At 38.7% G+C, this 27994-nt stretch overlaps 1 protein-coding gene across 1 annotated transcript; it reads right to left on the reverse strand.

The window, feature by feature from the left end:
- On the reverse strand, positions 1-27986 carry MEMO1 (mediator of cell motility 1). Its single transcript, XM_017806810.1, has 9 exons — positions 27872-27986; positions 15954-16035; positions 13066-13134; positions 11042-11154; positions 9582-9693; positions 8454-8596; positions 7217-7293; positions 2012-2116; positions 1-715 (listed from the first exon to the last, which is right to left on the reverse strand). The coding sequence occupies exons 1-9, from the start codon at positions 27930-27932 to the stop codon at positions 584-586; spliced, it is 894 nt and encodes a 297-aa protein (XP_017662299.1). The 5' UTR covers positions 27933-27986; the 3' UTR covers positions 1-583.
- Between the last annotated feature and the right edge of the window lie 8 nt (positions 27987-27994).

The following is a 27994-nucleotide window of genomic DNA, read 5'->3' on the forward strand; positions in this document are numbered from 1 at the left end:
TTTTGGTTTGTGTAGCCCTTTATTAGCAACTAAAATAGAAGATATCTGTTGTACATCACGGGTAGTAACTGACTATACTGGAGTTTTATTATATTCTAATACAGGATAATTTATAAATGCGTTGTTTTCCTTTTTTTTTTTCTTTTATTAAAAAGCTTCCACCCCCTTTTTCCGTTTACAACTTGCAAAACTATTCTGAAAGCAGAGTATATGTGCACAGGTCTGCAAAGAGTGCAAATTTAGGATATGGTAAATGCTTTATATGTTGTATTTGTAAGGACAGTCTACCACCATGCCTTCACAGCCATTATCTCTTCCCCAAAAAACAAAAAAAGAAAAAAAAAGGTAAAAAAAAAAAAGCACAAAAAGTTCTTATACCAGCCTTCCTTCCATTGTCCTAAACAAGAAAGCATTTTTAAATGAGTTGAAACTAAGGAAGGACTACACCTACTAGAAAAGAACAGAGTTCTATTAGTTTGAGGTTTCAGTATACCCAAAGACCAGGGACTGTATCTTTGTAAGGGCTAGGCTGGGACCCCGTATACAGAGTGTGTGCAGGTGCCATCCCTGAGCATTCAGTGGTTCAGTGGACCATAAGTGCTCCAGCTGCATAACTCACTGAGCTGTCTTGCCAGTTTCGACACTGGCTTGACTGAGCGTAATTCAAAAATGAAAAGCTCATATTCATTCCATTCTTCTGGAGCTCGTTGATAGCCTAAAGAGAGGGGGGAAAATAAAAAGGGGCCATTAAAAAATTGTATCAGTGAAATTACAACATTTTCTAGTTCTCAGTCCTTTCCCCCTGTTTTGGAGGTCCTCATATAAGCACCTCCCCGTAATTTTTGGGCCTAACCATTTGTGTGCGTTTTCATTCAGTGACGCTCCCCCCACTGCATTATATACATTCATGCAGTTCTTTGAAGCAATACTGAACAACCTTTCATAATAGGTCCCTTAGAAACAATGCTTTCAGTTCCATGGGGAGTTGATACAGAGATGTAATAGAGAAAACCCCAACACTATTAACACTTTTTAGATTGTATTTCTTCCATTAATGAAAAATAATGTACAAGGATAATTTATTAAAGCGTGACAATTGGCAAAAGTGAATAAACAGAATTTAGCTCTGATTCACTGCAAAACTAATCATTATCTGAAGGTAAGAGTTGGCTATATTTGCAGAGTTCTCACAGTACTGAATTTTGCATCCTCAGTATTGATATTACTCATACAAGCTTCACTTCAAAAGGTTCCTCTGTATGTTCTTCATACAGACTACATTCCCAGTGAATTTTAAAAAAGTTAACATGCTTCCTGTTTCAGATTTGATTTAGAGTAAAAATAAGTGAGATTCAATCAGCAATATGACAAATCTGCAGCACTCCAGCAGCGGTGTAAAGTAGCCGTGGACCAAATTTAGACAACTAAGTTGAGCCAGGTTTATGCCTGCACTGCATCACCAAAGCAGAATACAGTAAATAGAAAGTACCAGTTAATCTGAATTCTAATTGCTGTTAATTTATGAGTTAATGGTGCACTGCACTAATACTTACAGAGGCAGTCTCTCACCATATTTGCAAAAGTCAAAAACGTTGCCAGAAATCACAAGGCACTCACAATAGCTAGCTAACAGCAATACAGAAAAAATATAGACGTGTTTGTAAGTACTGGTTTGAAGAGTAAGTATGTACTTTTTCAGGGAGATGGATTTATTTGTTCATTTTTTTAAGGCCAAGAGAAAGTGAATTATTGCATTTCATTGAAATTCAAAAGGAATGTGGTGTACCTCATCTCCCCTAGGGAACTGAAAACTCTCAGCCCTTTTAAGAGCTTACATCTGTCTATATGCAAGACACGGAAACTGGAGACCAAGTTGAGAACATTTGGAAAAATAAATTAATTCAAGGTTTGTCATTTTAGAACTAAGGAATGCTGCAGCAATACTGTGTTTTAAACCAATGTAAGCATTTTTCTAAAAGTTACATTCTTCAACAAATCAAAAGTTACTTACATTTAATAATACTCCAATAGGATGTCTTCCACATATTGTATTATGGTATTTCTTCAAGTAATTGCTAAAAGATACAGGATCTAGCTGCTCTATAATGCTCATACCCTGAAAAAGAATCGTTAGCAATAATTACGTAACACATTCATAACCAGATGTTTATATATCACCTATTTATTACAACAGAACAGTTCAGAAGGAAAAACCCTTTACTTTGTACCAAGGATATCAAGGAAACCTCAGCATGTGAGCTCTAGCTTGCAGTCATCTTGTTTCCATCCCTTGCCAAAATAAGAGTGCAGGAGCTCTTCCAAAGCTGTCCGTGATCCACAGATCTGTGAAGCTATCTTTGCAGATACCAGTGAAGCTCATGCTAAAAGAGCTCATTCCGCAGACTAGCTGATCCCCACTCTCCAAGGGTATCCTACTTCCATAGGATTTGGTATAGTTACAACCAGACAAATTTACTACAAGGGCAAAGCAGGAAGAAGTCATGCCTTCATCTCCTCTCCCTGGTAACAGAGCAAGCTCAGGGCCAACCACTTGCCTGGGACTCCTGTGGGTCCAAAAACCCTGGATAAACTATCAATAAGCACACATGCAGTTCACACACAGAGCAAATGTAATGTATCCTAGACATGTCAGTCATGCAAGGCAATTGTTCTGGGCATGGGTTGGCCATCTGCTCAGAACATAAAAAAGCAGATCCAGAACATCTCTAAAGTACTATGAAGTTGTTGCACCACAAAAATGTAAGAGCCAGGAGATGATGCTTCCACTTTACATGAGACAGTCACATATATACATCCTTTTCTCCATCCACAGCAAGACCCATGATCCCATGGAGTCACACTAAGAATATCAGCACATGTGTGGAAAACAAAACCTTCCACATACACAAACATTTGCATTCTTAAAAGCAAATAGAATCCTACAACTCCAGATACAGCCTACTCTTACGCCATCCCACAGAGCAGATCAAACATAATGAAAGTAGTTTAAAGCAAGTCTGAATCAATTATTGTTTGGGTTACATCATGGCTTTGCTATTTTGCCTGTATTAGACTCCATCCTCTTACTTTTTTCCTTCCTCTGAAAATGATGAATTCCCTTCACCAGGTAAATGAGCTCCAGACACTCAGTAATTCAGTAAGACACATAGTTGTGCTGCTTCTGCTGGTAAAACAGGAAGGTTCTCCTTAGAGACTGGAAAAAAACATGCACTTTGCATGGGAACAATGGGAGGTTGATATCAGAAAGGGAGTTAATTTTGCCTAAGATTTCTGCAATTTTCCCAGCCCCTGTCCCTACTTTTGGGAAAATGTGGGTGATAAAAGAAGAAACCACAGTGCAGGAAGCGGTCAGTCTGAAGTCTCCACCTCAAGAGCAAAACCTTCCAAACACTCTGCAAGGGCTTTGGCTGATCTGGCAGATACACTAATTATTTAGACTGGATCACAGCTTACAATGGAGGAGCTGGAGACTCCCAGGAGAGTCAGGGAGAATTACAAAACAGCAACCATAACCACCACCTTTGTGTACTTTTAAATAGAAACAGATGTAAGATGAATTCATAGAGAAATAAATTTTATGGAAAAACAAAACCAAATTATGCTGACCAATTGTTGGCAAGAGCTCATGGAGAGAGTGTTTGGACCCCTGGCTGGTAATTACAGCAGTTAATCACTCCAGATCTACAGAACGTGAGTGCCAAAAAACTAACAGTAGGTAATCGCTAACTAGCAGTGATCACATAGACACCATTACATTTCTAGAATTTACAAAGCATGTCTTTGAACTACCCATTTACTTGTAAATCGGACGTGTCAATACATACGTTCTGCTAAAGAAAGCAGAACCAAACCTGACTACATACTCAAGTGAAACTAAACATGCATAAGGTGCTTACTCGGATACTGAATAGTTCATGAAAATAAATTTTATCTCTTTGTAAATCCTTTCACAACCTTTTCAAAAAATGAAAATGGCTGCTCAATTGAGAGACTTGTTTTATAGTTGTAAGTCACTGGAACATACTGGGCAGAAGCATTTGAGCATTTGTCTCAAATGAATGGACATGGGTTTATGAGAATGCCTAGTAAGCCTATTTCAGTGCACTGTTCAGCACTGCAAAACATTTAGAGCTATGCAGTTCATCCCAGAAAATGCTAACAGAGTTCCATACATTACAGACTGGAGAAAATCCATAGGAAATGGGTATTAACAAATATCCTATAAGCAGTCAGTTGTATTGAACTTTTCAATCTTTGGATTTAAAAATTGTTGTGGCAGAGAAGCAAAGACCACCAAGCTCATTTCTCAGCCTAAAATGGTGTTGAGGAACAAAGGAAACATTTTTGTCAGGTTGTGTTCTATTTTTCTAAAAAGCAAAATTTTGAAGCTATTAATTTTTAGTATTTGTAACAACTCAGCCAGGCATGGCTTAGAACAGAGTTAAAACACGGGACAAAACCCACATGATAAAAATGCAAACACAGTTCTGCAGTTTATCACACGGTTATTAAGGCATCACATAGCAATTGCATACCTCAGTTACCCAGACACTGTTAATAGCATCTACAATATCATAGCACAGTGCACTTAATATGATTAAAACCAGTTACATTTCTAAATATCATCCCTTAACAGGATCAAGCATCTACAAGCTTACAAAAATTACAAAAAAACCCAAAACACCCAAACCAACACACACAAAACCTCCACCAACCTATGGGTTTATTTCACACTATTCTCCACTAATCCTCTGACTGGTTAAATTAAAGCTTGTTATAAGTCACTTCAGCTGCTTCTTCACACTTAAAAATATAAACTAGTAGCCCTCTAATGGAAGTAGAAACAAACTTGGTCTTGATACCATCCAGTCCAACTATCTTTGCATGTGTAGTCACTCAGACTGGAAGATAAACAACCAACGGGAAAATTACTGGCTGGGCACAGCAGAAACAGCAGGGATCTGGGAACCCAGGCAGAGAGTCATTGTCTTGCATTATGCTCAGGTTAAGAAGCCTTCCCAGGCTGGAGCACTGTGGAAGGTCCTGGCATACTGCAGCAGTGCTGCAGAAGCCACCGGAATTCAGCAGTTCATTTAGAGCTACCTGAGAGGCCACCAGTGCTGAGCATGGCTCCTGCACAACCACTGCTGGCTGTTCCTCACAGCTCTCCTCAGTGACTGCACTGTCAGCATTCAGGGTAACAGAATCCTCCCATTGACTCACGTGAGGCATAACATTTCCCATATAAATAATATGCTCATATAAAATGAGCAATCTGGCAGTGAAGATTGAAGAGAGCCGTCTGCATTTTCTGGGTCGTCATAATCAAGAATAATTACTCTTCAACAACATCTTACAAAATACTCCCCTCCTGCCTTTTATTTAAAAAGATGGTAGTTAGCAGGTTATGCTGTACAAACTATTGTACACGAGCTGCTCAATAATAACTCTTCGTTTGAGGATTCTTCCCTAAGGTACCCCCCTATTAACCATGAAGCTTATTTACTTCTTTTACTGTCACTTCACAGAGTGCATTGTGGTGACAGTGCTCATATCAACAATTACCATGGAGAAACTGATGTCTGCCTAGTAATATTTACTACTCTGTATTTTTTCATGCTGGAGTCTAATGGCTCTAAGTTAGAATCACAGCAAATAAAATTTCTCATCATGGTTACCAGCTTAGTAAAACTTCAATACCCAAAGTGTTCAGCAGTTTTTATGCACTAGGTGGGAAAATCATTATGCATCTATATGCAAGGTTCAGTCCAAATAAGGAAGAGACCACTATCCTTCCACAAGGGCATTTTCAAGGGAAACTGATTTCATCTTAACCCAGAATGCTTTCCTGCTTACAAAGCGCTCAGCCGACTGCTTTCCTAGCTAGGTCCAATAAAATTAAGCCAATTTTAGTACTATAAAAATACTTTTTCAAACAGTAGACGTGATTTTCCGTGTCACAAAAAATGTAATTTCCTTTTGGTTGAATAACTACCAAAAGAAAGAGTTGGTGCAGCAATGCCTTTCCTAAAAGTAATTAAATGCCAAAGTCCAGTCTTGAAGCTTTCACCACAGAAATTAACAAAGGGAAACTAATGTTTGCTAATGCACCGTAATCTGCTCTCCTGCAAAAACATTCAGAGCTGCAAATTCTGGGATTCTGTAGAAAACCACTTGTATTGATAGAGAAAGCCCTCAACTGACTACAAGAATTATTAAAAATGGGATAAACAGAATGAAGGCAAGTTATTTACTGTTCCTATTCCAGTGATGAGTAGTGGAAAACCAAACATTAATATGGATAAACAGAGGAAAAAACTTAAGAGATCCCTCCAGCAGATAGGATTTATTCCTTCAAGACAAGAAAAAAATTAATATGCCAGGAACAACAACAGTTCTCTCTTCTAACAGATTCTACAGAAATTACATAAATGATGCAAGCAGTTGTAAAACAAATTTTAAGATTATGTATTTCCAAAAGAATTACTTTTATTCTATGCCTTAAGTATAGTCTTGAACATTAACCTTTTTTTAATTTAAAAATAAATCTTTGTCTCCTGTGATTGCAAAGGAAACACAACATAATTGGCATCATAACCTTTATGTATTCAGCATTCCTCTCAGCCTTTCACCAAACACAGAATGAAGTATGGTCTACTTCTCTTTCCCACCACGTATTACAGAGTAAGGGCCAAGGGGAACACTACTACCAGGTATGGTGCTGACTCATTTTCCTGATCAGCGCAATCCCCTACAGCCTTTCCTCCTCAAAATGGATGTTGCTGAAACCATTAGCACAATCACAATGCTGTTTCCACACGCAGGTATCACAGCTATCAAACCTGAACTGCCACAATACTCCATGCATGATTCTCACTGACTCTCAAAAACATTAGAGGGTATGCGGACAGGAATTACGTGACACTAGGGCATTTTAGGTAGGTGAACATGCATTTATTCTCATAAATTACTCTTACTAGATTATACCCGCAATATAATTGTGTGCAGTCAGTAAAATGGAGGATACTAACTAAAAACGACAGCTAAGTTCTTATTGTGCTAAACAAAGGAAAATGATACATTCAATAAAATAGCTAATCTATAATATTTTGTTAGAGAAATTTCTAAAGTGTTCAAAGAAATGTAATGTACAGGAGAAATTTGTTAGTTAGTTCCACCAAATCTGAAAACTTACCATTTTATCTAGGTGCTCAATGGATCTATAAATTTCTCCTTGGGATTCATCATAGTAACTGTAACGGAACCTCTGACCTTGAAACAAAAATCATGTATAAAATAAAAAAGGGAAAAATTGTAGCTAAAACACTCCCTAGTACTTACTAAATATTTGAAAGTATAATATTTGTAAACTAGTAATCTTCATTTATTTTATACGTTTTAGCTCCACTGAGAAAATTCTAGGGCTATCATCAAGTAGCAGCCCAGAAACAAAGTAAAAAAAATACAGGATGGGTAGCTATATTCCTAAAAAGAAACCTACTATGTAGAACTGACACTGCAGTATCATTTATTAATTGCCTGTTATTGCCTTGGAATCCAATTCTATAAAGTAAAAAGTAAAGCAACATTTCATTTCTCTATCCTTCTTGGCCAAGTCAACCATGGAGTCAGGCTACTTCTGCTTGCACAACAATACCCACAGTAAATGAAGGTTAAAAGAAAAAATTTATGATAATTCAATGAACAGTTCCAGATGGTTCATTAGCCACAACAGAACCCAGGTCATGATATATACTTCCACCTACTCCACAATTCAAAGATGAGTAAAATATGCACTTAATTATGTAAGTTGACCAAAGATGACAAGGAAAAAAAGAAAGGAGGTCTGTTGTGTAACATATCTTTCTGAAGCAGTCCCTTTTCCAGCTACTATCACACTTAAAAGAAAAATAAAGTGTTAAAGGAGGACAGAAGTCAAGGCTTCTGGAGCCTTTTTAGCTCTGCCACCAAGATGAACTGGGATAGCTCTGGTGAGCTGGCATAAATACTCCATCTGCTATCTTACCCAGCAGTAAAACATACAAAACTTATTTCCGTCAGAAGAATGTGGCCATGTCCAGTGAATTTTTAGCTAATTAGTTCTGCAAGTTGTTTGAGGTGCTTAGAAGAAGAGTAAAAAGAGCAAGCAACTTCAGACAATTATTACATTGCAACAGTAAAGAGATGCATATAAACCCACAACACCTTCACCATTTATTTTCCCCACTATACTGAAAACACATTATCACATCAATTTTTTTCACCTATCGTTCCAGATTTTAAAAAATCCTTTTATTACCCTTACAAAGGCATTTAAGTTTCAAAAATACATGTACAAGAAGTTAAAATGTTCAATGTTTAAAAAATACATTATTTGAAAATAACTACAAAAGATTCAACATACCGTTATCATGAAGAGATATGAAACTTACCCCAATGGCAAAAGTCAGAAGAAACCACAAAGAGGTTACTAGGATCAGCTAGGTATTTACTGAAGAGTTTTCCAAATTCCTGCTCTTTTGACTCACTCAGTGCTCCGACCAACACAGGAATAATAGTAAACTCATCCTTATGGCTTATAAGCAAAAGAAAAAAGGTTGTAGTTCAAGTAACATCTGAAGATTTTTCAGGGCTTGCTAACTGAAAGTGCAGAATGTTTTAAAGGGTCACTATTGAGTTGAAGATAGTAATTTGGTGAGGTCATACTAGGATGTTGTTTTAGAACCTCAAAGTACTTAAAACTTCAGAAAACAACACACATCCCCAAATGCAGTATTTAACTTTCCTGCAAACTGAAAACACCAGGCAAACAAAAAGAAAAGACACAGTGAAATCAGCAGTGAAATAAGAATTAGATTCAGCTTGTATAGATACTGCATGTTGGGTAATTCTCCAAAGTATATGAAACGTATATGAAAATGCTCAAGGTAAGTACCCAGGTGTACACTGATACTCTAGGGATAATTTAAAATACAATGGAAGAAATAATAAAAATAAAAAGATGTGACCTGCACATGTGGGAACAACCCCCAACCCAAATTGACAATTTTTCTCTAATGATGACAATTTTTATTTCAAATACAGATCTGAAACAGCAGGTGTAAACAGAACCCTGATTTCAAAATTAGTACTTAAGTTCCGAACAAACTTAAAATCCCACAGAAAACACCTATTGGTATTCGAACGTCTTGCAAAGATGCCTTGCAAAAAATGGGGGGGGAAGGGGGGAGGAAATCGGCTATTGAGAAAGAGTTAATATAGACATGCTTTCATGAATCTATTTTAGATCAATGTAAACCTGTCTATAAGAGGTGTTACAACTTCATCATTCAGGTGTTTGCTCTGCTCACTGTTTCTATTACAGCAACTTATCCTAGTCTCTGACCCTCTCCTTACCAAAATTTTTACTGGAGTGTGGGGGAGTGTGCAGTAAGCATTATATACCATATAAGGTACTCTATGCCATAAAATTCATTATTACTTCCTACTGCACTTAATATGTAGTTCAAACATTTAATGCACATAATGCTCATTCTTGTAGAAGTAATTAGCCCGAGTACCTTTCCATGGCTTTAGCAGTATAAGGCAAATGCATTTCAATACTGTGTTCATCTTCATCTGTCTGTAGGGACATACGCTCAAACATTCCAGTCTTCCACAATTCTCCATAAACTGAAACGAATTAAAAGATTAATTTTTACTACTTTATGTTTCTGAAAACTGCTACAAGTGAAAAAGCAAGCTACAGTGCATCTTTATAAGAACACGCCCACTAGAACAAACTACTTGCCTCCAAAGGCTGTCATCACAAACCACTTGTTTCTAAATAAATTCAGGATTAAAATGATATTCAAGTAATTAAGATACAAATGTAATTGATTCAGTTTACAAAATAAGTATGTTAAATCAGTGAACTTGTTAGTATATTGAGAAAAATCTTGTATCATAACTGAAAATCCAAGTAATACAAATAAAACATGAATGAAAATATACATAAATTTGCCCAGTCATTGAATTCTTATTTTCACAAACAGCATCATCATATATTAAAAAAAATTGATCAGTGAAGCCATTGCTGGATGTGTTACTACTTAACACAATTTATTATTGACCGAATCATGAAATCTAGAGACAGCCGAAACTGGTTAAGTAATCCACATTTGCAAGTTATCTTTTCTATTCTCAAGTGTGCTTGAGAGTATTCGGAGTCATTTCTACATTTTGAAAATTATCCACTGCACGAAAAATTTGATGTAGGGCTGTGCCTCCTTCTTTAGTCTTTTCATAAAGGAGTTCTACAAAACCCAGAACATTTCTTACCTAAGGAAATTTCTGCAGGCACTATGTAGAAAGCCTGAATTATCTTGCTTAATCACAGTTACGATGAAACACAATATATCTGCGCTAATTAGCCCTTCTGAAAAAGATACTGTATTATACAGGTATACCTTGAAATGCGTAAAAGTCAAAATATCAAATTTATCTTCATTGCACCTTTAAGCTTACTTCCAAAGACTGGTATTTCATGCACTAATGATTTTTAAGTTATGCAGGTACTTTGCAAGTTAAAAAGTCACATGCAATAATGCATGTTCCTCTGTTATTCCTCTATCAGAAATCAAACTCGAACCAACTGAAGTACCTTGTTCCAGCCAGAATACTTCACAGAATAATGGAGAAGGTGCTTAGTGAGATATTCTTTGACAGTAACACTTTTTAATTTTTAAAGCTCTTTTAAAGATCACTTGTCAAGTGATCACACACTCAAAATGGAAAAGATAAGCAAAAATTGAGAATTCTTTACTTGTCAGGAGCAAGAGAGATATGGTTATAACACGACAATGCCTGCCACAGCCAGGATCTTTCAGAAGTTAGCTTTGGTTGCAGTAAAACCTGATTTGCACTTGTGTGCCACTTAAAGCAAGGAAGTGCTCAACAAGCAAGTCCTCAGCACTGTAGTACCACAGTTAATACTCAAGCCTCAGCAGTCTTCAAGATGTAAGCTTTTTCATGCACTCACTCTTTTGGTCAATTCGGAGATCATACAGAGGTGTCCTGTAAATGTCCACACTGGAAAGTGCACATCGGGAGAGGGGCACGTGATGGGAAGGCCCAAGAATGAAAATTTTTCGGCTGCAACAATTAACACAAAAGCCCACAGTTTAGATAAATGCAATTGTAGAGAGACCTAGCTTAGAGCAACAAGTTTAATAAAAACATAGAAAGCAATACTTTCTCAAGGCTACAACTGTTTTACTCTGCTGTCTGTAAGACCACAGATCAATCCATGGCTCAACCTTGCTCAGTATCTCAGAAATTATCATGAGATCAGTTCAATAATGCTTCCTGTAGCCTTAAATCTCTTAAGCAGGTTATATATCACAGGGCACTCAACAGCTAGAAATCTGTCTAACTGGATGCATTTGGAGGCTGAATGATGTCATACAGCCCCTCAGAACAGATTTTTTGAATTCTCTCCTTGGATCAACAGAACCTTCAGCTACACATCACTACACACCACCTTCAACAACTATAGGAATGTGACCTCAAACGATTATGGGTTTATCATCTATTCAGAGCTTTTCACTTATTTAGTTGATTAGTCTCAGTTCAGATTACACCAAATTAAAGTAATTCTCAAATGCTGTTTTTATCTATCTGTTGCATCAACAACAGGGACTTGGACCTGCACATTCATAGCTTTAGCTGATACTGCAACCTTTCACACGTCATCATGATGTTATTTCATCAAGTCCTCAGTTCCTGGCTCTTGATTAGATGCTTAGGGTCTCCTGCCACAGGACTTACAAGAAAAAAGAAACAAAAAATATAGGAAATTCAGCTTTTCCCATTCAGGATATCATCTTTTTTCTGGCACTGAACTAAAAGGGTGGGAAAGTGCTATTAGCAAGGTATACTAAAATACTATAACTTTCTGCAAAGCTAATGAAAAGAAAATATCCAAACATGCAATAATTCAGCTCAAAGATGAATTCTAAACATTCCATGTCGTAAAACAGCAAATGATCCATAAAGTTCAATTGACTCCATGTCACTGAATGTGGGCAATGCAACTTGTTCTGGAAATTTTAGAGGAACTAGGTTTCTCTAAAACTTATGTCTCACCATAAAATATTTTCACATAGTTTACAACAGTTTAGAAAGAATTAAACCCATTGGCTTTGGAGCATATTACAACATGTTATCTCATGAAAAACTGATAAACCTAGCCAGTTTTTATTTAGCATTGCAAAATACATACTTGGAGTAAATACTGAAGGTGCATTAAATTTTTGCCATTAAAAAAAAAAAGTTGCAGTAAGCAGAACATCACAAGAATTATATTCCTTTAACCTAAAATAACTGGATTCATATTTTCAGATGCAGGCACAGACTACAGTAGCATGCTGAGGGGGGTTTTAATTTTTCTTATTTTAAACTTGTTAGAAACAAAAGTCCACCTAAAATTATTGGAATGAGTAACTGTCACTGACTTAAAATATTATATAAACACATGAGTCACTTTCTCCATAGAAGAAGAGAAACCTGGTAGTATTCAGCCCATAATCCTGCACTGAAAAACTAATGCAGAATCATGGTCAAATATTTTAACAGACTTAAAAAACAACCAAAACCTCCCAATGACAACCAAAAAAAACCAAAATCAACCCAAAAACTACACCCCCCCAAAAAAAAACCAGCTTGGGCTTTTATAAAAGCAGTGGAATGTCAGTAATATACTGTTATTACCTGCAAAAAGGACATCTTTAAGCCCTCCCTTGTTATAGTTACCAATAATTTCAACAAATTTTTGAAAATACTACTTTACATTTTCTATTTCAACAATACTATATTTTTTTATTTTGTAACATCCAATTTGAACATGTATGATGTTAAAACCAAAGGGACCCATAAAAGTCTAAAAAAAAGTACAAAATTAAAACCCGAGTACTTCAAGGTGTAAGAATGTAAAAAGAACATTCAGCTTATCAGAGAATTGCAACGGCATTGTCTCCTGCTTTGCAAAGAAAGACTCATACTTACGTGATATTAGGATCCACTTGTTTGTAAGCATGGGCTGCACAAGATCCACAATACGTGTATCCTGCGTGGCTGCAAATCAAGGTGTACAAAATGTTAACAATGTTAAATATTGCTTAACATCTTAAATATGTTGATATTGTTATTAAATATTAATATCTTGCATATTTTTTGTCCCCAGTAAGCTAGAAATAGTAAGAGTGATCTAAAAGCCAACTCCTGAAAGAGCAGGAGAGCATGGCTGTAGTATTGATCACAAAAGTGATAGAAGAACTAACTATCAGGGACCGTTTACCGACTCATTAAAGAACGATCAATGGCCATTTGACGGTAAATAAACGTCCAAAACACAGTCCCTTCCATCACTCTTAAAAGACACTGGTGTGCAGAGTGCACAACTGCACATTATCAGAAGCTCATGATAACACAAAGTGTGCAACCAGGGAACAAGGGAATAGCAAACTGCTGGAGAAGGCTCTTCCAACCACATGGCAGTAACTGAAAACAATGACAGTAGAGGGGTCTGGCAAGGCGAGAACTATATGTTACAGCAGATAAACCAGAGAATAAAAATGCTCTGTCACAGAAGAAGAATACATGAGCAAGAGAGTGAATGGGCACACAGACAGAAGTGGAATGCAGCATGCTAGTTTTTACTGCAAACATGATGCATGATTCATCGTTTCCTGTCACTCTGGTCTGGGGTCTTTCTTGACCTCTGTTCCTGTTTGCTCTCCAAAATTATTTTTAATTATTCTGACTACTTGTTTTAAATATCACATTCAAATCTTAAGACCCATTCCCTTCAAAACTGTTAGAAACCAGTGAAAATTCACTTTACACCACTAAAAGCATTAATTCCAGAGAACATTCATTTCCAAAGTCCAAGGTCAAGTGGCGCAAAAGAGCTCACAGTCACTCAGCAGTATGGCCGTGCCACATCACCCCCTCGAGCTCATCTAGAGCACCTGCAACTCCAGGTCAATAGTTACTGCTTATTTTGAGTCGAGTATGTGCAACAACACAACTACAGCCTTCCCAAGTCTTTTTACACAATGATACTGAGAATGATACATACTGCATGTCCTGGGACATACAGGATGTTTGAAGATACAAGTTCCTTGTTCATAGCACAGGAGGATTCTATATGTATGTATGCTCACCTGCATCTATATTCATCCACAGAGTTGATACGTGGAGCAAGTTATCCTCAAAATAACCCTGGGATTTTACTTCAACGTGACTTAATCCACTCATTCTAAAGAGCTCAGAACTGGCAAGGTATGTCACTTGACAATGTCAAAACAGCCTGCTGAAAGGTTTGCTCTGCTACAGGCTTCTTCTGTCTTCCACAAAAATATTATCAGATATATCCCACTTTACAGGTAGGGAAAAAAAAAAAAGGCATGGCTAATGAAAAACTTTGGTGAGATCTGAGATTACAGGACCTAGCAATTCTGGAAAAAGATCCCAGTTTACATAATCTGCAACTGAAAGGTCTCTTTCCTGACATTCCTGCAAGAAAGATTAAGGCAAACCTGGGACAATGTCTTCTGGAAATTCAATACTATTATGGAATACTTCAAACATTATGTCAACGTGTGCTGGTTTAAAGGTAAACTGGCAGGGGAAATGAACCCAACTCAAAAGAGAGATTATAAATCAGAATAACAATTTAATAAAATAATACAATAAGTACGATTATATAGGCAAACAATTGGTTTTAACCCACAAAACCCAAATATATAACCCAGCACCCTGGGGCATGAACGAAGTGGTGTTCGTCGGGCCCCCTGAGTCCAAAGTAAAAGGAGAGGGAAAACCTGTTGGTGAGAGTGCTGTTGCAGTTTGGTCGAGAGTGGTGGTCGCAGTCCGGTTGAAAAGTGGTGGCCACCCTCCTTCTCTGGATCCCACGAGTGGTAAAAAAGTCCCAAGACTCCAAGATGATATATATCCTCAGGTTCAGGCAGGAATGCCCAGTACCTCCCTCAGGGCAGGGAGTTCCACAACGGGTTTGAGGACAGGAGCATCCTCCTATCTCACAGGCCTCTTAACACCCAGCTTATAGCCTGAGGAGTCAGGCTGCTCTGGGCAGGTGGTGTAAATGGTCTATTAACAACAGTTTCTGGGAAATGGCATGGAAGGCTATAGAATACACCGTTTTGGGTTACACCCATACAGTGATGAACCAGTCCCAGCTGTTCTAACTAGGACACAATGCTATGTTAGCACAGGAAAACCATCATATTTAAGGTGCTTTTTCTAGTGTTTTCTTCCAACTCATAATTAATTGAAATGACCAACATACTTTTCTCATTACATCTCACCTATCTTCAGGAAACTGAATTCTCCCTAAGTAGTTCAGACAATCCCTATTCCAGCTGTGGACAAAAAAAAACCCAAACAAAACCAAACTAAAATAACAAACCAACCATTTTGGATAGCTGAATAATATTTCATTACTTTTTGTTTTAAGCTTTGCTAAGTTTTGATTTGGGGGGCAAGAGGGGTGCAAGAGTTTTACTTATTTTTTGTGTTGTTGGTTTTTTTTCCTAGTAGGTGTAGCTGTCCTACACTAGAAGTGCATTGAAAGGGCTGTCACCTTTGAATAGCACTCCATTAATACACCTCTTACCCATCTTACTGGATCACAAATGAATATTGTGTCTGGAGTCCATCAGCAAAAGGAAATTAATCATACATCAAAACGTGCACAGATTTCTTCCATTCTATGGCATATTCAAAATGCTTATTAAAAAAATACACTACATTCCTTTCAGCTAAATACTAGTTTTTACCAATTTTGAAAATCAATCAAAACAAATGAACAAAAAAAAGTATTTAACCAATCAAGTGTTAATATATATACTAAAAACAGATTTCAAACTTACGGTGCAATAATGGCTCTTGCAGGTCTTTTTGTGGACTGTACTTGAGAAAGCCACCCTTCTAGTTGTGCATTCAGCTGGGGTCCTGTGAAGAGACCAGGAAATACTGAAGCCACAGAAGAATCTAATATATCTCAAGAATTAATAAATAAAGTTTAAAAGTCCAGCAGATTTAAAAGTCATCTTAAACATTAAAGGCTGGGTTTAAATGTAAAAATAAACAAACAGAAGAAACAGCACCCCAAAAACCCCAATGCAACAACAACAAAAAAAACCTCAACCCTGCAATGTTGGAGGTTACAGTAGTAAAATTTCAATGTCCTGTTCTAGGAAGTTCATTTACTGCACATCCAAACACACACTTATTGTTTCTTGCTCTGTGGGGACTAATGAACACACCATTTCACCACTAGAAAGGATGGCTGCTGATTTCAAGAGAGATGGTAAACAGATGATTGACTCCTCTGATAACCATATTTGCAGAATTCAGAAGTAAAAGTTAAGATGACCCACACCAAGAGAGCCCGATACGGGAAGATGACATAATACAAAGGCCTTACATATCGACATGATAATCAACGGCTACGGTAATAAATTCTTTACTATTATCAAGCAAGTGTAAGAGCAGAATACAAAACACACTGTAACCTGGAAAATCTGTAAATACACAGGAAAAAGCTAAAAGTGGGAAGACACCACGTTTATACCAACGCCTTAACTTCTGATCAATCAACATATACTACAAGTACATGAACACCTTGGCAACATTATCTTTAATAATTGGTCAAGCCAGTATTTAATCTTTTTAAAACTAAATTTAAAATACCTCAAGAAGTGTCAAATATTCTCAATTCAAGCATGACAGGTGAAAAAAAATGCCTTTAGAAATAAAACAAAAAAACCCACAACCAAACAAACCACATTTTGATTATTTCCCATCACAAGAAAACTCTCTGATGTAAAGCTTGTCCTGAACAGGCAAGTCTCGCAAATACAGCGCAACATTCATTATATTAAATAACACAAAACAAGCTTTCAAGTAAAACTCATGCAGCTACTATTGTTAGAAGTAAAATACCATTAACAAAGAGAAAATAGATGTACTTTTTTCAGCAGATACTATGCTTTTGACAAAACTACATGTCAGCAGAGTTTATCTGTAAAGTTTGGTGCAGTCAGACACTTCTCTTCTTCCATGCACATTGCAGATTTTCTATCTTCCCCATGCAGGGGAACTACCAGCTTCCAGTTAAAGTCAAAAACAAACTAAGTATCCGAAACAGTTTCACAGATATGTTCCAAACAGTCCCAATCTCAAGCTGACAGCTCTCCAAAAGGCTGGCAAGAACTACAGAGAGCCAGAGCAAAGATGTCAACTTTTGCAGAATCCAATCAGTCACTGACCAGGCATAGCCAAAAAGCCTTCCCTAGAAAACCCATGGGTGAAGGGTGGGGGTGTCAAAGCCACTGGTTTTTACACAAAACTTAAATCCATGTTTCCTGAAAAAGGACAACTTCTGTAGTTGTGAAGACTCCTACCTTGTTACATGAAGGTGGACTAATGCAAAACCATTTCCTTAAGACTTCAATCACACTTTGAATGCCTTAGTTACTGTCTAGAGCTCTAACCAGACAAAAGAGTGACACTGATTAGCCACTTGTCACTCCTGTAATACAGTGATTTTGTGAAATGATGAAATTGTTACAAAAAATCACCACACACCGACTTTGTTCTACTGCTTCTGTTGCTTGGGGAAATTACAAGCAGCACAGACATACTATAGAGATAAGGATAATGACATCTTAGAAAATGGAGGCTGTTGTGGAAGCTAAGTAAAAATAAAACTCTCTATTTCCATGCTCTTTCTAAGCTACAAGGAGACTAACAAAACAGTACTCTTTTACAGTATGACCACTTTTATGTTATATACTTAAGCGAAGACACAAATCACCTAAAAAAACTTTACTTCCTCATTCTCCCAAAATATGTAGAAGGGTAAGATACTTTCTGAATGAAGCTCTTTAGGAGGACACAGCTGGTTTTGGTTTGGTTTTCCCCCCCCCCCCCAAACACTTACTACCTAGACTTGAACAAAATATTACTCTGCACCACCTGACCCGATCTCCTCAAAGAAGAGGATCCACAGGCAGCACAACAGCAGAAGGGCCAAAACTTGCCAGGCAAAGGGTGACCCTCTTCCCCAACAGGGCACTGTGCTTGGCCTTCCTCCATCCCTTCTTTAGCAAGGATTTTTGATTAAGGAAGTGGTTAAGGCGATTTGTCTTTGGTTGAGACAAATCAGGTAACCTGCTAAACAGTTTAAAGACAAAGGTCAGAATCTCTGGTAATATCCTGAAATTTCATGATTGGTCAAATCTGCCCAAAACTTCTGATCTTACAGTGTAGTAGTGGAATAAGATGTCCGGGTTTGCTCAGACTGCTATTACAGGCACACACTCTAACAAAGTAACATTTTCTTCTTAGAGGCAGTAAAATAACAGATCTGTATGACTCAAGGGATGAAACTTCTGTCAGTATTTGCTTAAGGACCAACTAACAACATCTGCTCTCAGATTTTTTCCCTTTAATGCAACTACAAGGTGTCTTTAAATAATTAACTTCAATCTAATGCAAACTTCCAACTTATAGTTATCTGTACTATTTTAATAAAATACGTAATCAAATCTCTGAGAGAGAGAGAGAATGAAGAGTACAAAAACCCATCTGACCTTTTAGCTAAAGGGGGGTTGGAAGAGGGAAATAATCAAACAGCACCCACATGAACTGACAGGAGTGTAGCCTCCCTGCAGGTTCCTATGCTTACAAATACTTTAAGGGGAATACTCTAGAACTGTAATTTTCTTGTTACTAAATTAGCATCAACTTTTTCTTGAAGTGCTCAGAGAACTTTTTCTTCCAATTTCTCAAACATGAGCATGTTTAAGGCTAAAGTCAAAATATTTGAATTGGATATACAAAATACAAATAAACCCACACTATCACAGCAGCTATGCTCTGCCATATGGAATTGTATTATAGGAGATGAGTAGCTTCTTCACAAAGCGCTCTATAAGTAAATTTTTGTCATATTTAAATTAAGTTAAACTGGAAAAGTAGTATTTGCAAATAATCATCAAGACAACTGCAGTAAGCATCCATCTCCCAAGCTGACCAGCTTGGACAATGTATGGCGTTGCCACCCACATATCCTCCTGCCGTGGTGGTGGGAAGTAGAAGAGGTCCCACCTCCTTGAGCCTCAGGCAGAAGGCAGAAGGCCCAGCTTGAGAAAGCTGGTAGGAGAGCAAGAGGGGGTTTAAGACTAACCCAGACAGGACAGAAAACATTATGGATGCAATTTCTGGATGCAACAATCAATAGACTTTAGCATTAATACTGTAAGATCAGACCTTTTATTGACAACAGGAAGATGAGGCAGCAAAATATGAGCTTTACTGAAGTACATAACATAAAGATCTGCATTTCAATCCTGTGAAGTCAGGTATAAATATAGGCACGTAACTAAAGATTTCTGACACTATTTGTGGATATTTCACATCCTGTTTTATTTTGAAATTATGCCAAATTTTACAATAATTGCAAGCACATACCAAGTCTCCCCTAGGCTTATTTTTACAATCAGCATTATCCCATCACAAAGCTCTAGAGTAAGTAAGAAAGAATCCTTCCACGTAAAATGCCTGCCACTGCGAATAATAACACAAAGACGTGGTAGTGACATGGTTACGTTCATCACCAATTTACAGCTGTCATGGTCCAGGCTTTGTGGGTTAAGCCAAACGAGCACATTCTTTCCACAGCCAACATCACCTTATCAATGAGGCTGAAGTGCTTATATGCCAAGACAATATAATGGGAATTTGCTCCTTTTCCGGCAGCCACCGTTACTTGTACAAAACATACATTTTAAGACTGGTAGGAAAGACTCCGTGTTTATTCTGAATCCTAAGTCTCAGTGAACACTTTTCTTACTGAAAGAGGATAAGCCTCAACTGAAATTCAGAGCAGCACCAGGGAAAATTGCTCAGGTCTCCCTTGGCTGCACGTGTACAGCACTTGCATCAATCCAAGTAATGCTGGAGCACAATGACAGTAATGCTGCAGTCCCCAGCCTTCACAGTTACACTTGACAGCTTTTACATGTCTCCTCCCCTACAGGAGCAAACACCTTTTGCTGAGTCTTCCTCAGCAAAATCTTTTAGCTACCTTTACCAATTGATGAGAGAGTCTACACCTCACAAATGCTTCTAATAAATATTACAGCATATATGCTAAGAAGTAAGTCTTTATTCTTGTAGAGTGTTAGAAAAATCAAAGTAACAATGAAACTCCGGGGGCTGGCATGCAGTTAGTTTAATAACTGGAACAAAGGGAATTCTTCTCTCCACAGTGTTGAAGGAGAATCCAAAATTCAGTTGTTAGTCCTCTATCATGTTTCATATTGGATTTTGCCTAACTAGTTTCTCAGTTAAAAATGCAGAAAGTATAAGGATTTTTTCAAGAACACAAACCTCACTTGCAAAAAAAAAAAAATCTTTTTTTAAAACAACAAAAGTCAAATCCTTGAATAAAAAACATGTTTTAGCTATGCAAAGACTAGGATTTGTCAGGAATAGAATGTGATTTCCAACAACTCATGCTGATGGGCACATTCTCTAGTGCTAGCATATACTCTCTTCCAGTATTGATAAAATTAGAAATCCGACTACAAGCAAGTCAGAAATTTACCTATATAAACTAGGACCAGGGAAAAAAAAATTAAGGTACAAATAGAGGTTACACTGATGCTACTTAAACTCCTATTTATACACATTGTCAGATGGAAATAAAAACACCAGGTAATGCTTGAATGGGGGTAAAAAACCCCTGAAGCTACAACAAAGACATTAAAACAGACATCAAAATCTGCTTGGGTGACAGTTCTTACTTGCATGTCCCAGTTTTCCAACATTCCACTAGCTCTTGAATTTCCTTTAATGAAAGTTAATAGAAAATTAAAAGATCAAACTAAAACATCACTCATTAAGAATATCAACCAACATGCACCTACCTAACTTCACTAAAAAAACTTAGCAGCTGGGTCATTCGGAGATCCAAACAAATGACCTTCTGTTTCATACATCTGAGAAAGAGATTTTGGCTCCAATACATGCCAAATGTAAATGGAATTTGTGAAAGTATTCACTAAGTGATACTTGCAGGCCTATTTTAATGATACCAGAACTACACCAAATGAAAGCTCCTTTTCAATTCCAACTGTACATTAAAGTTGAATGTACATTCTTTCCATGGGGTATTTTGATTTTGACTGTATTTAAGTGATTCAGGTAGAAATAATAGCCTAGAAATAGTATTTTGAATTATTCCAGTATATTTTTGCAGCGTACAATGCTAAATAATACAGTCTGCATATTAATACTGTGTGCCATGTTTAATTCATGAGAGTCAGCAATGACACATCCAGTTTCCCCATAAAATGCCTAGAAAAGTTAAATGACCAAAGGGAGAGAGATATTAAATTTGGTATTTAACATTGCAAAGCAAATACTTTATAAATTTGTAAGACACTATGATTAGTTGTTCACAGATTGCAAGGTAAGAACTTAAGTTAACAGCTGTATTTGTAATGCTTCGGCTAATGTCACAACATTAAGATTTCATGATCAGTACGTTAATTATTCTGCTACTGCAGAAAGCTCCTTTCGCTACAGCAGAGATAATAGAATCATTCCAGTTGGAAAAGACCTTTAAGATCATAGACTCCAACCATAAGCCTAACACTGCCAAGTCTACCACTAAATTATGTCTCATTTCAGTGATCCTCACATGCTTTTCCCATGTTTTCCTGGATCCATTTATCTGTGACCATCTACAAACAACATGGTGATTCACCACTTTTATATTACATTTATGAATGAGCAGTGATGAGTTATTCCAATTTTGGGGAACATGCCAGGGGTTCTTGGCAGACCAGAGGAAAGCACTTTCATAAAGACTCTTTCATGACATAGAGAAGATCTTCTTCAACCCCTCGTCTGCATTCATAGTCTAACCACACACCGTCACACACGTTACTCCCTTCTAATCCCTTCAGCAGCTGCAGAGATCCAGATCCAAACACTACAGAGAAGGGTTTCTGCTCTAAGTTAAGGTAGGATGCAGACATTGAGGGTCAGCAAACCCAGCAGCAGTGTTTGCCCTCAGAAACTGCGGGCAGCCTGCCTGGTGAATGGCTTACATGCTTTCAGCAACATCATGGCAGAGCAGAAACAGATGTAACTGATGTACACACTTTAATGCTGATGAGAAGTTCCAGCTCATGCCAACAAGCATACAAATGAGGGGATTACATCACTGTTCATTCAAATGCTCTTCAGGGACCCCAAGCCTCAGAAGGTACAAATGAAAACATTTCATAATGAAAATATTTCATAATTGCACTGCTATTGCACGTTGAAGCTGCCTACCTTGGCATCAGAAAAAAAAATCAGTATTTGGTACAAAGGTAACAAAAAAAAGCATTAATGTAGATCTTACTGGGGATTACAAAGGAGTAGAAGAGATCGCAAACATGATAAAATAGTGGCCAACTTTGAGGGAAATGTAACTTCTAAACCAATCATTCATGGCACACAATCTGCATAAGTTCTCCAAAGCATTTTACTTTCCAGCTGATCTATCCATCATCATGCAGACCTCTACCCAAAAGACAAGGCCTAAATATCCCTGGCTGCACGACAGCCAGTTATTCCACAGATCTAGCATTTCTCATCCAAACAAAGTTAGAAACTCAATCCTTACAAATGGTAGCAACGAGATGTCAGTGCCTACCTCCTTTGGGATTCTTTTACTGACAAGCCAGGGTAGCAGAAAACCCTGAACACAGGTATATCATTAAGTTTAAAGTTTCTTCAAACATCTACTGACCATTTACTTGACTCCTCATTAAAAAAAAAGAAAAAGCTTTGAAGACAAGAAGCGCAATGGTGTTTCAAGTCGACACAGCAATTACTCTGCCAACTCACATTTGCACTAATAAGCTTATGGAAATTAAGGTTCTCCTAGTTCAAACAGCTTGGCACGGGCTAACAGAGTACATCTCTGGCCACTATGGCTTGGTCAGGGAAAACAGAGAAATAAGCCATAACTAAAACAACAACAAACTTGTTTTGTAGGGCAAGTTTCAGATCATGTAGTACTGTTATACACATCCCCTCAATTTGATTTTACTCCTGTGACATGGAAGAGCCTACTAGAAATCTTTGCGTTTTGCCCGTATCAGTGGTGCATAATAGCACTGACTGGGGAAAAGTTGAGACAAAAACTCTTATCACACGCTTTCATAAAGAGCAGTACAGTATTCAGTTAGCACTTCCAGGAGCCAGGCGAGGCACGCCAGCTGCCAGCCGCCAGCCAATGAGCCAAGTTAAGCACTTTAATGTGTGACATCTCACTTGTAATGGCATGCTAAACAGGAAAAAAAGATGCACATAGCTAATGTTTATTTCCATTTCAGGAGCGTATGGATTGATTCCCCACAGAACTGCCCAGCACTCACTGAATCTACTCACATTGAAGAGTAAATCAGGATAGAGCATCCACACCCTGTCCTGCAAATAGTCCATGCTCAGGATAGTATGTTATTCCCATCATAGTTCAGCTGCTCTTTTTGTATCTAGGAATGTATCTATCCTGCATTCAAAGCCCTGGAAAATTATGCCATTTTTGTTTCAAGTTGTCCTTAATCTTCCTCTTCCCCCTGCTGGTCAAAATCAATTTCTCAAGAGGTCTGGACACTAGGTGGTTGAATTAACGCAGCAGGAGTGGGACTTTCTTCCAAAAATAAATCTGCATGTAATATTTTTCACTACACAACAGTGTGATTTTCTTTTTAATTTTCTCAACAATCTACATGACAGCAGTGCAACGGGGTGACGTTTTCATTTACTTGGTATGCTTTTATCTCATTTTTACAAGTGTTTTCAGTGGCCACCATGCACCAGGCTGCTAGTCCACAAAAGCAATGATATGTCACAATCCATTTTTAACTTTTTTTAAAAGCAGACATACTGACGCAAGTCACAAATGAGGTTGTCTAAACCAGTGGCCTACTATCAGCAACAGGCATGTCACTATTTCAGTTAGGAAGCTCAGTTGTAAAGCTTCTCATACTCAGTGCTGCTGCTAAACAGGAGGAAGAACAACTGAGCAGACTTCATTGTTAAGTTTGTTGTCAGGCAAATGCTCCTGAGGTACACGTCTTAAGTTCATTAAAATGCTGCATGGACTGATGTGGAATGAAAATGAACTTCCCCACACCAAGAATTCTAAAAGAGAACGGAAGACAACAATTTTAGTTAAATTCTTCATCCTGAACTCACCTGCAAAAACTTCTTAAGGAACTTGCTTTTTAATTTATTTTTTTTTTTGTTACAACAGCACACTATGAATGAAGAACACATGGGCAGTTAAATGCTAACACCACTGTGAATTCCATCTTCTACTCCTTCCCACTTTCTCAGCTCCCTTGGGTAGGTAGCAGTGAGCTTTCCTCCCTGGGACCCACCTTTCTATCGAATAACAACAAAGTTGTTTACTTAGATGTAACATTCTAACATGTGAACATGCCTGGATGTGCATAATTGCACACCAGTCTTACCTGCTCTACAGTGTTAATTATCATCATACAACTAGGCGGTGTATTTGTAATAGAATGTAGTCCATGTTTATGTTTTCCAAGGCAGAACCTAAGCAAGGCATATCCCATAGCTGGATAAAGTTGGGGAGCGAGAGTCTAATTTCAACTGAAGCAATTCCTGTCCCATAGAAATGAGCAGCCTCTGAAGACAAGAAGTGGTATTTCTTCTAAACCCTCTCACCTACATTACATTGACCATCCATGAAGAGTAGTAGCTTGGTCTTGGTTGTGGCTTCACCTCTGATACTGCTTCCACTCCTGGACTGCACAGGAGCCAACTAATTCAGTTCAAGGATATCCTCTGGTCACAAAAGCTGGTTTGCATTCTGGATCCATCATTTTTCTTCCCCCAACAGCCGGCTTCGGCCCTTCTTTCCCAGGGCTGACTTCTGCAGCTAGATCTCAGACTTTTTTTTTTTCAGCATAGCAATTGGTGCTTCACTTTTCAATCCCCTACCCCTACCCTGGCTCAGGTACCAGGCACGTCAGGATAAACTGCCACTTAAAAACCTCATCCTCACACAGCCCCTTTAAACTGTAATGATGTAATAATTTTGAATATCCTTCAAAAATCATGTTTCTCAATACCCTTTTAGATGGGGTCATCTTAACTATGAAGCAGGATAAGGGTAGCCAGGGCACCTGCTTGCCCTGTGCAATCAAACTCAGCTCTGCAGAAAGAGAGCAGTTTTGAGGAAACAGGAAGCTTAAATGCTAACCAGTTTATATATAACACAGCAAATCACTTCTGGGCCGAGACAGTAAGCACGAAGAAAGGAGGAGGTAGGAGGACTTGAAAAGACAATCCCCAGAGAATCATGGGAATGCAGTGAAGAACTACCACAATTCAAACTAATCCCTGCCTCAGCTCCATCCTTGAAGCTATGCAGCCTGAAAGCACATGGTAAAATCCACTTTCTTCAAGTAGTACAATTGAGGAGACTGTGTTACAATTTTGACATAGCAGCTGACATGTGAGTTTGGCCTAAAATACAGGAAGATTTTAAGTCTATGATGAGCACATACCCTCTTGGTCCCCATTTGTTTTCTCTTGAGTTTTGATGTACCCTCCTAAATGGCACACAAAAATTAGCTTTCAAGCAACAATAATGGGTAGTCCTTGTCTTGCTGAACAGACAGAATTCCTGCTCTCACATAGCCATGTAAACAGCAGAAGACAGTTCTATAGCAAGACACATAATATTCTTTTCTTGTTTAAGGAAAAACACATTTCCCAAAACTCTAGCTTATGCAACATCAACCACTTACCCCCACCACAAACATTGTGAGAGTTACAATTTAACTCATAAGTACAGTTGTCATAATTTATTACAACATGATTCAGTTTGTTGTTTTTTTTCATGCAGTGTGTCTGGGCAACCATCCCACATCTCCTCAGTAAGCAAAAGGCCATTGCTTTTCTCCCAGAAGCAATGGGAGAAACATGCTTTTGGATGTCCTATCACAAACAACTAGTACTGGCCAAAATAGTCACACAGACTTACCAGGGTATAGTCTAACAAAATCTAACAAAACAGTCCAACACAGTATCCATGCCCCTTTAATTATTTAAAAAAAAAATAAAATTCTTATTTGAAAGTATTCATCAATAACTTGGCACGAAGTCCAACATCAAACAAACTTCAAAATTTATGTGTAAGGTCATGTAGCCATTCCATATTGCAAATAAGTTTTCTGCATAAATGAAAACATAAATAGCATAAACAAGCTAGTGTTACCACAAAGCTTCGATGTTTTGGTGTCCTTGCATGTCTTTAAACTTCTGACATGGTTTTTTTTTTGTTTTCTGTAAAGAGAGTACCACCTGCCTTTCTAGACCATTGGGAAAAAATGTAATTGCAAGCTGTCAACGCTGCACGAAGATTTGAGACCAGTTTTGTAATGGACACAAAAATTATGTTTGGAATATTAAGTTCAGAAGGAAAACAATCATCCTCTATTGTCTCGAAACTGCCTAGCCACCATTTGAAGCCCAGCTATTTATCTCACAATTCACCTCTTCCTGTGTTACCCTCCTCCCTGTATTTCTTTTCTTCTCTTTCAGTTTTTGCCTCATACCTCGTTCATCCATTTGTGGAGGAGAGGGGAAACTGCATCTATTATATATAGCCAAGAAAAGTGTATGACTTCTCACATCTAATTTTTCTTAAATGTCATTTTAGGATCCTGAATGCCATGCTTTATTGGGTTTTTTTGTGCCCCTCTGAACTGCTCATTACGACAGCCTCCTGTTCATCTAGGCTCGTTCACCTGCAGTTTTGTAATCATCTTTGCTCCCGGGGCCAGTAAAAGAACATCCCTTACAAATCTCCTTACAAACGGCTCTGAAAAGACAGACGTGCATCCTTTCCACAACTGCAGTTCTGCCCCAAAACCCAAAAAAACTTATTTCCAAACATACGAGCTACCAAACCATTATTACAGGTTTCTGCCTTTTTTTGGGGGGGACGCTGAGGGGAGCGGTAGCTCTCCCTCCAAAGCACCGCGTCTTTCTTCCATTCTCCTACAAGTACCACATGTTTAAATGGACAGAGCCCACCCTGCAATACTGCTTAATAACTTTTCCCTACTGCCAGAGAAAGAGCTCGGGAAGAAAGACAGAAGGTCGTCTTGGACTACAAGAAGCGAAATAAAATTTCCCTACTTTCACACCTCTTCACCTGCCTTCTAACCGTGCGAAACACCCCAGACGCGCGGTATTTTCCCACGGGGGGAAAAAAAAACAAACCAAAACCCCCCATAAGAGCACATGAAAACACTGAGATCCGTCCGTGTGCTCCGACACCAACGGAGCGCAACACTCGGTGCGAGGCACAGCACAAGGGCTGGGCTCCGGCACCGCCGCCTCACACACGGGGCTGCGGCGAGCCGCGGCTGCCGGGCAGGGCAGGCACACGAGGAGCACCGGGCGGAGGCGACCCAGCCCGGGCCACCACCAAACGCCCGTTTTCCGCCGGGAAGGGCGGCCGGGCCGGGGGGCACGGGGGTGTGCTCGGGGGGCACGGCGGCTCCGCCCGCTCCCAGCCGGTAACCGCGCCCGGCCCCCCCGCCCGCCATGTGCCGGCGGGGGCGGAGCCGGCGGCCCCTCCCCACGCCCGGTACCGGCCACGGCCCCGGCGGCCCCAAAGTGCTGATTCAGCGCCCGCCGCCCGCGCCCCGCTCCCCGCGCCCGGTGGCGGTACCTGAGGCCGTGTACCAGCTGCCGGCGTGGCTGGCCTCCCGGCAGAGCACCCGGTTGGACATCTTGGAGCCGGAGCCGCCTATGGTGTTCGGGGGGGACGCTGGGGGACGGGCCCGCCCGCGGC

Source organism: Lepidothrix coronata, unplaced genomic scaffold (genome assembly GCF_001604755.1).
Source record: "Lepidothrix coronata isolate B3197 unplaced genomic scaffold, Lepidothrix_coronata-1.0 Scaffold16, whole genome shotgun sequence".
Lineage (NCBI taxonomy): Eukaryota > Metazoa > Chordata > Aves > Passeriformes > Pipridae > Lepidothrix > Lepidothrix coronata.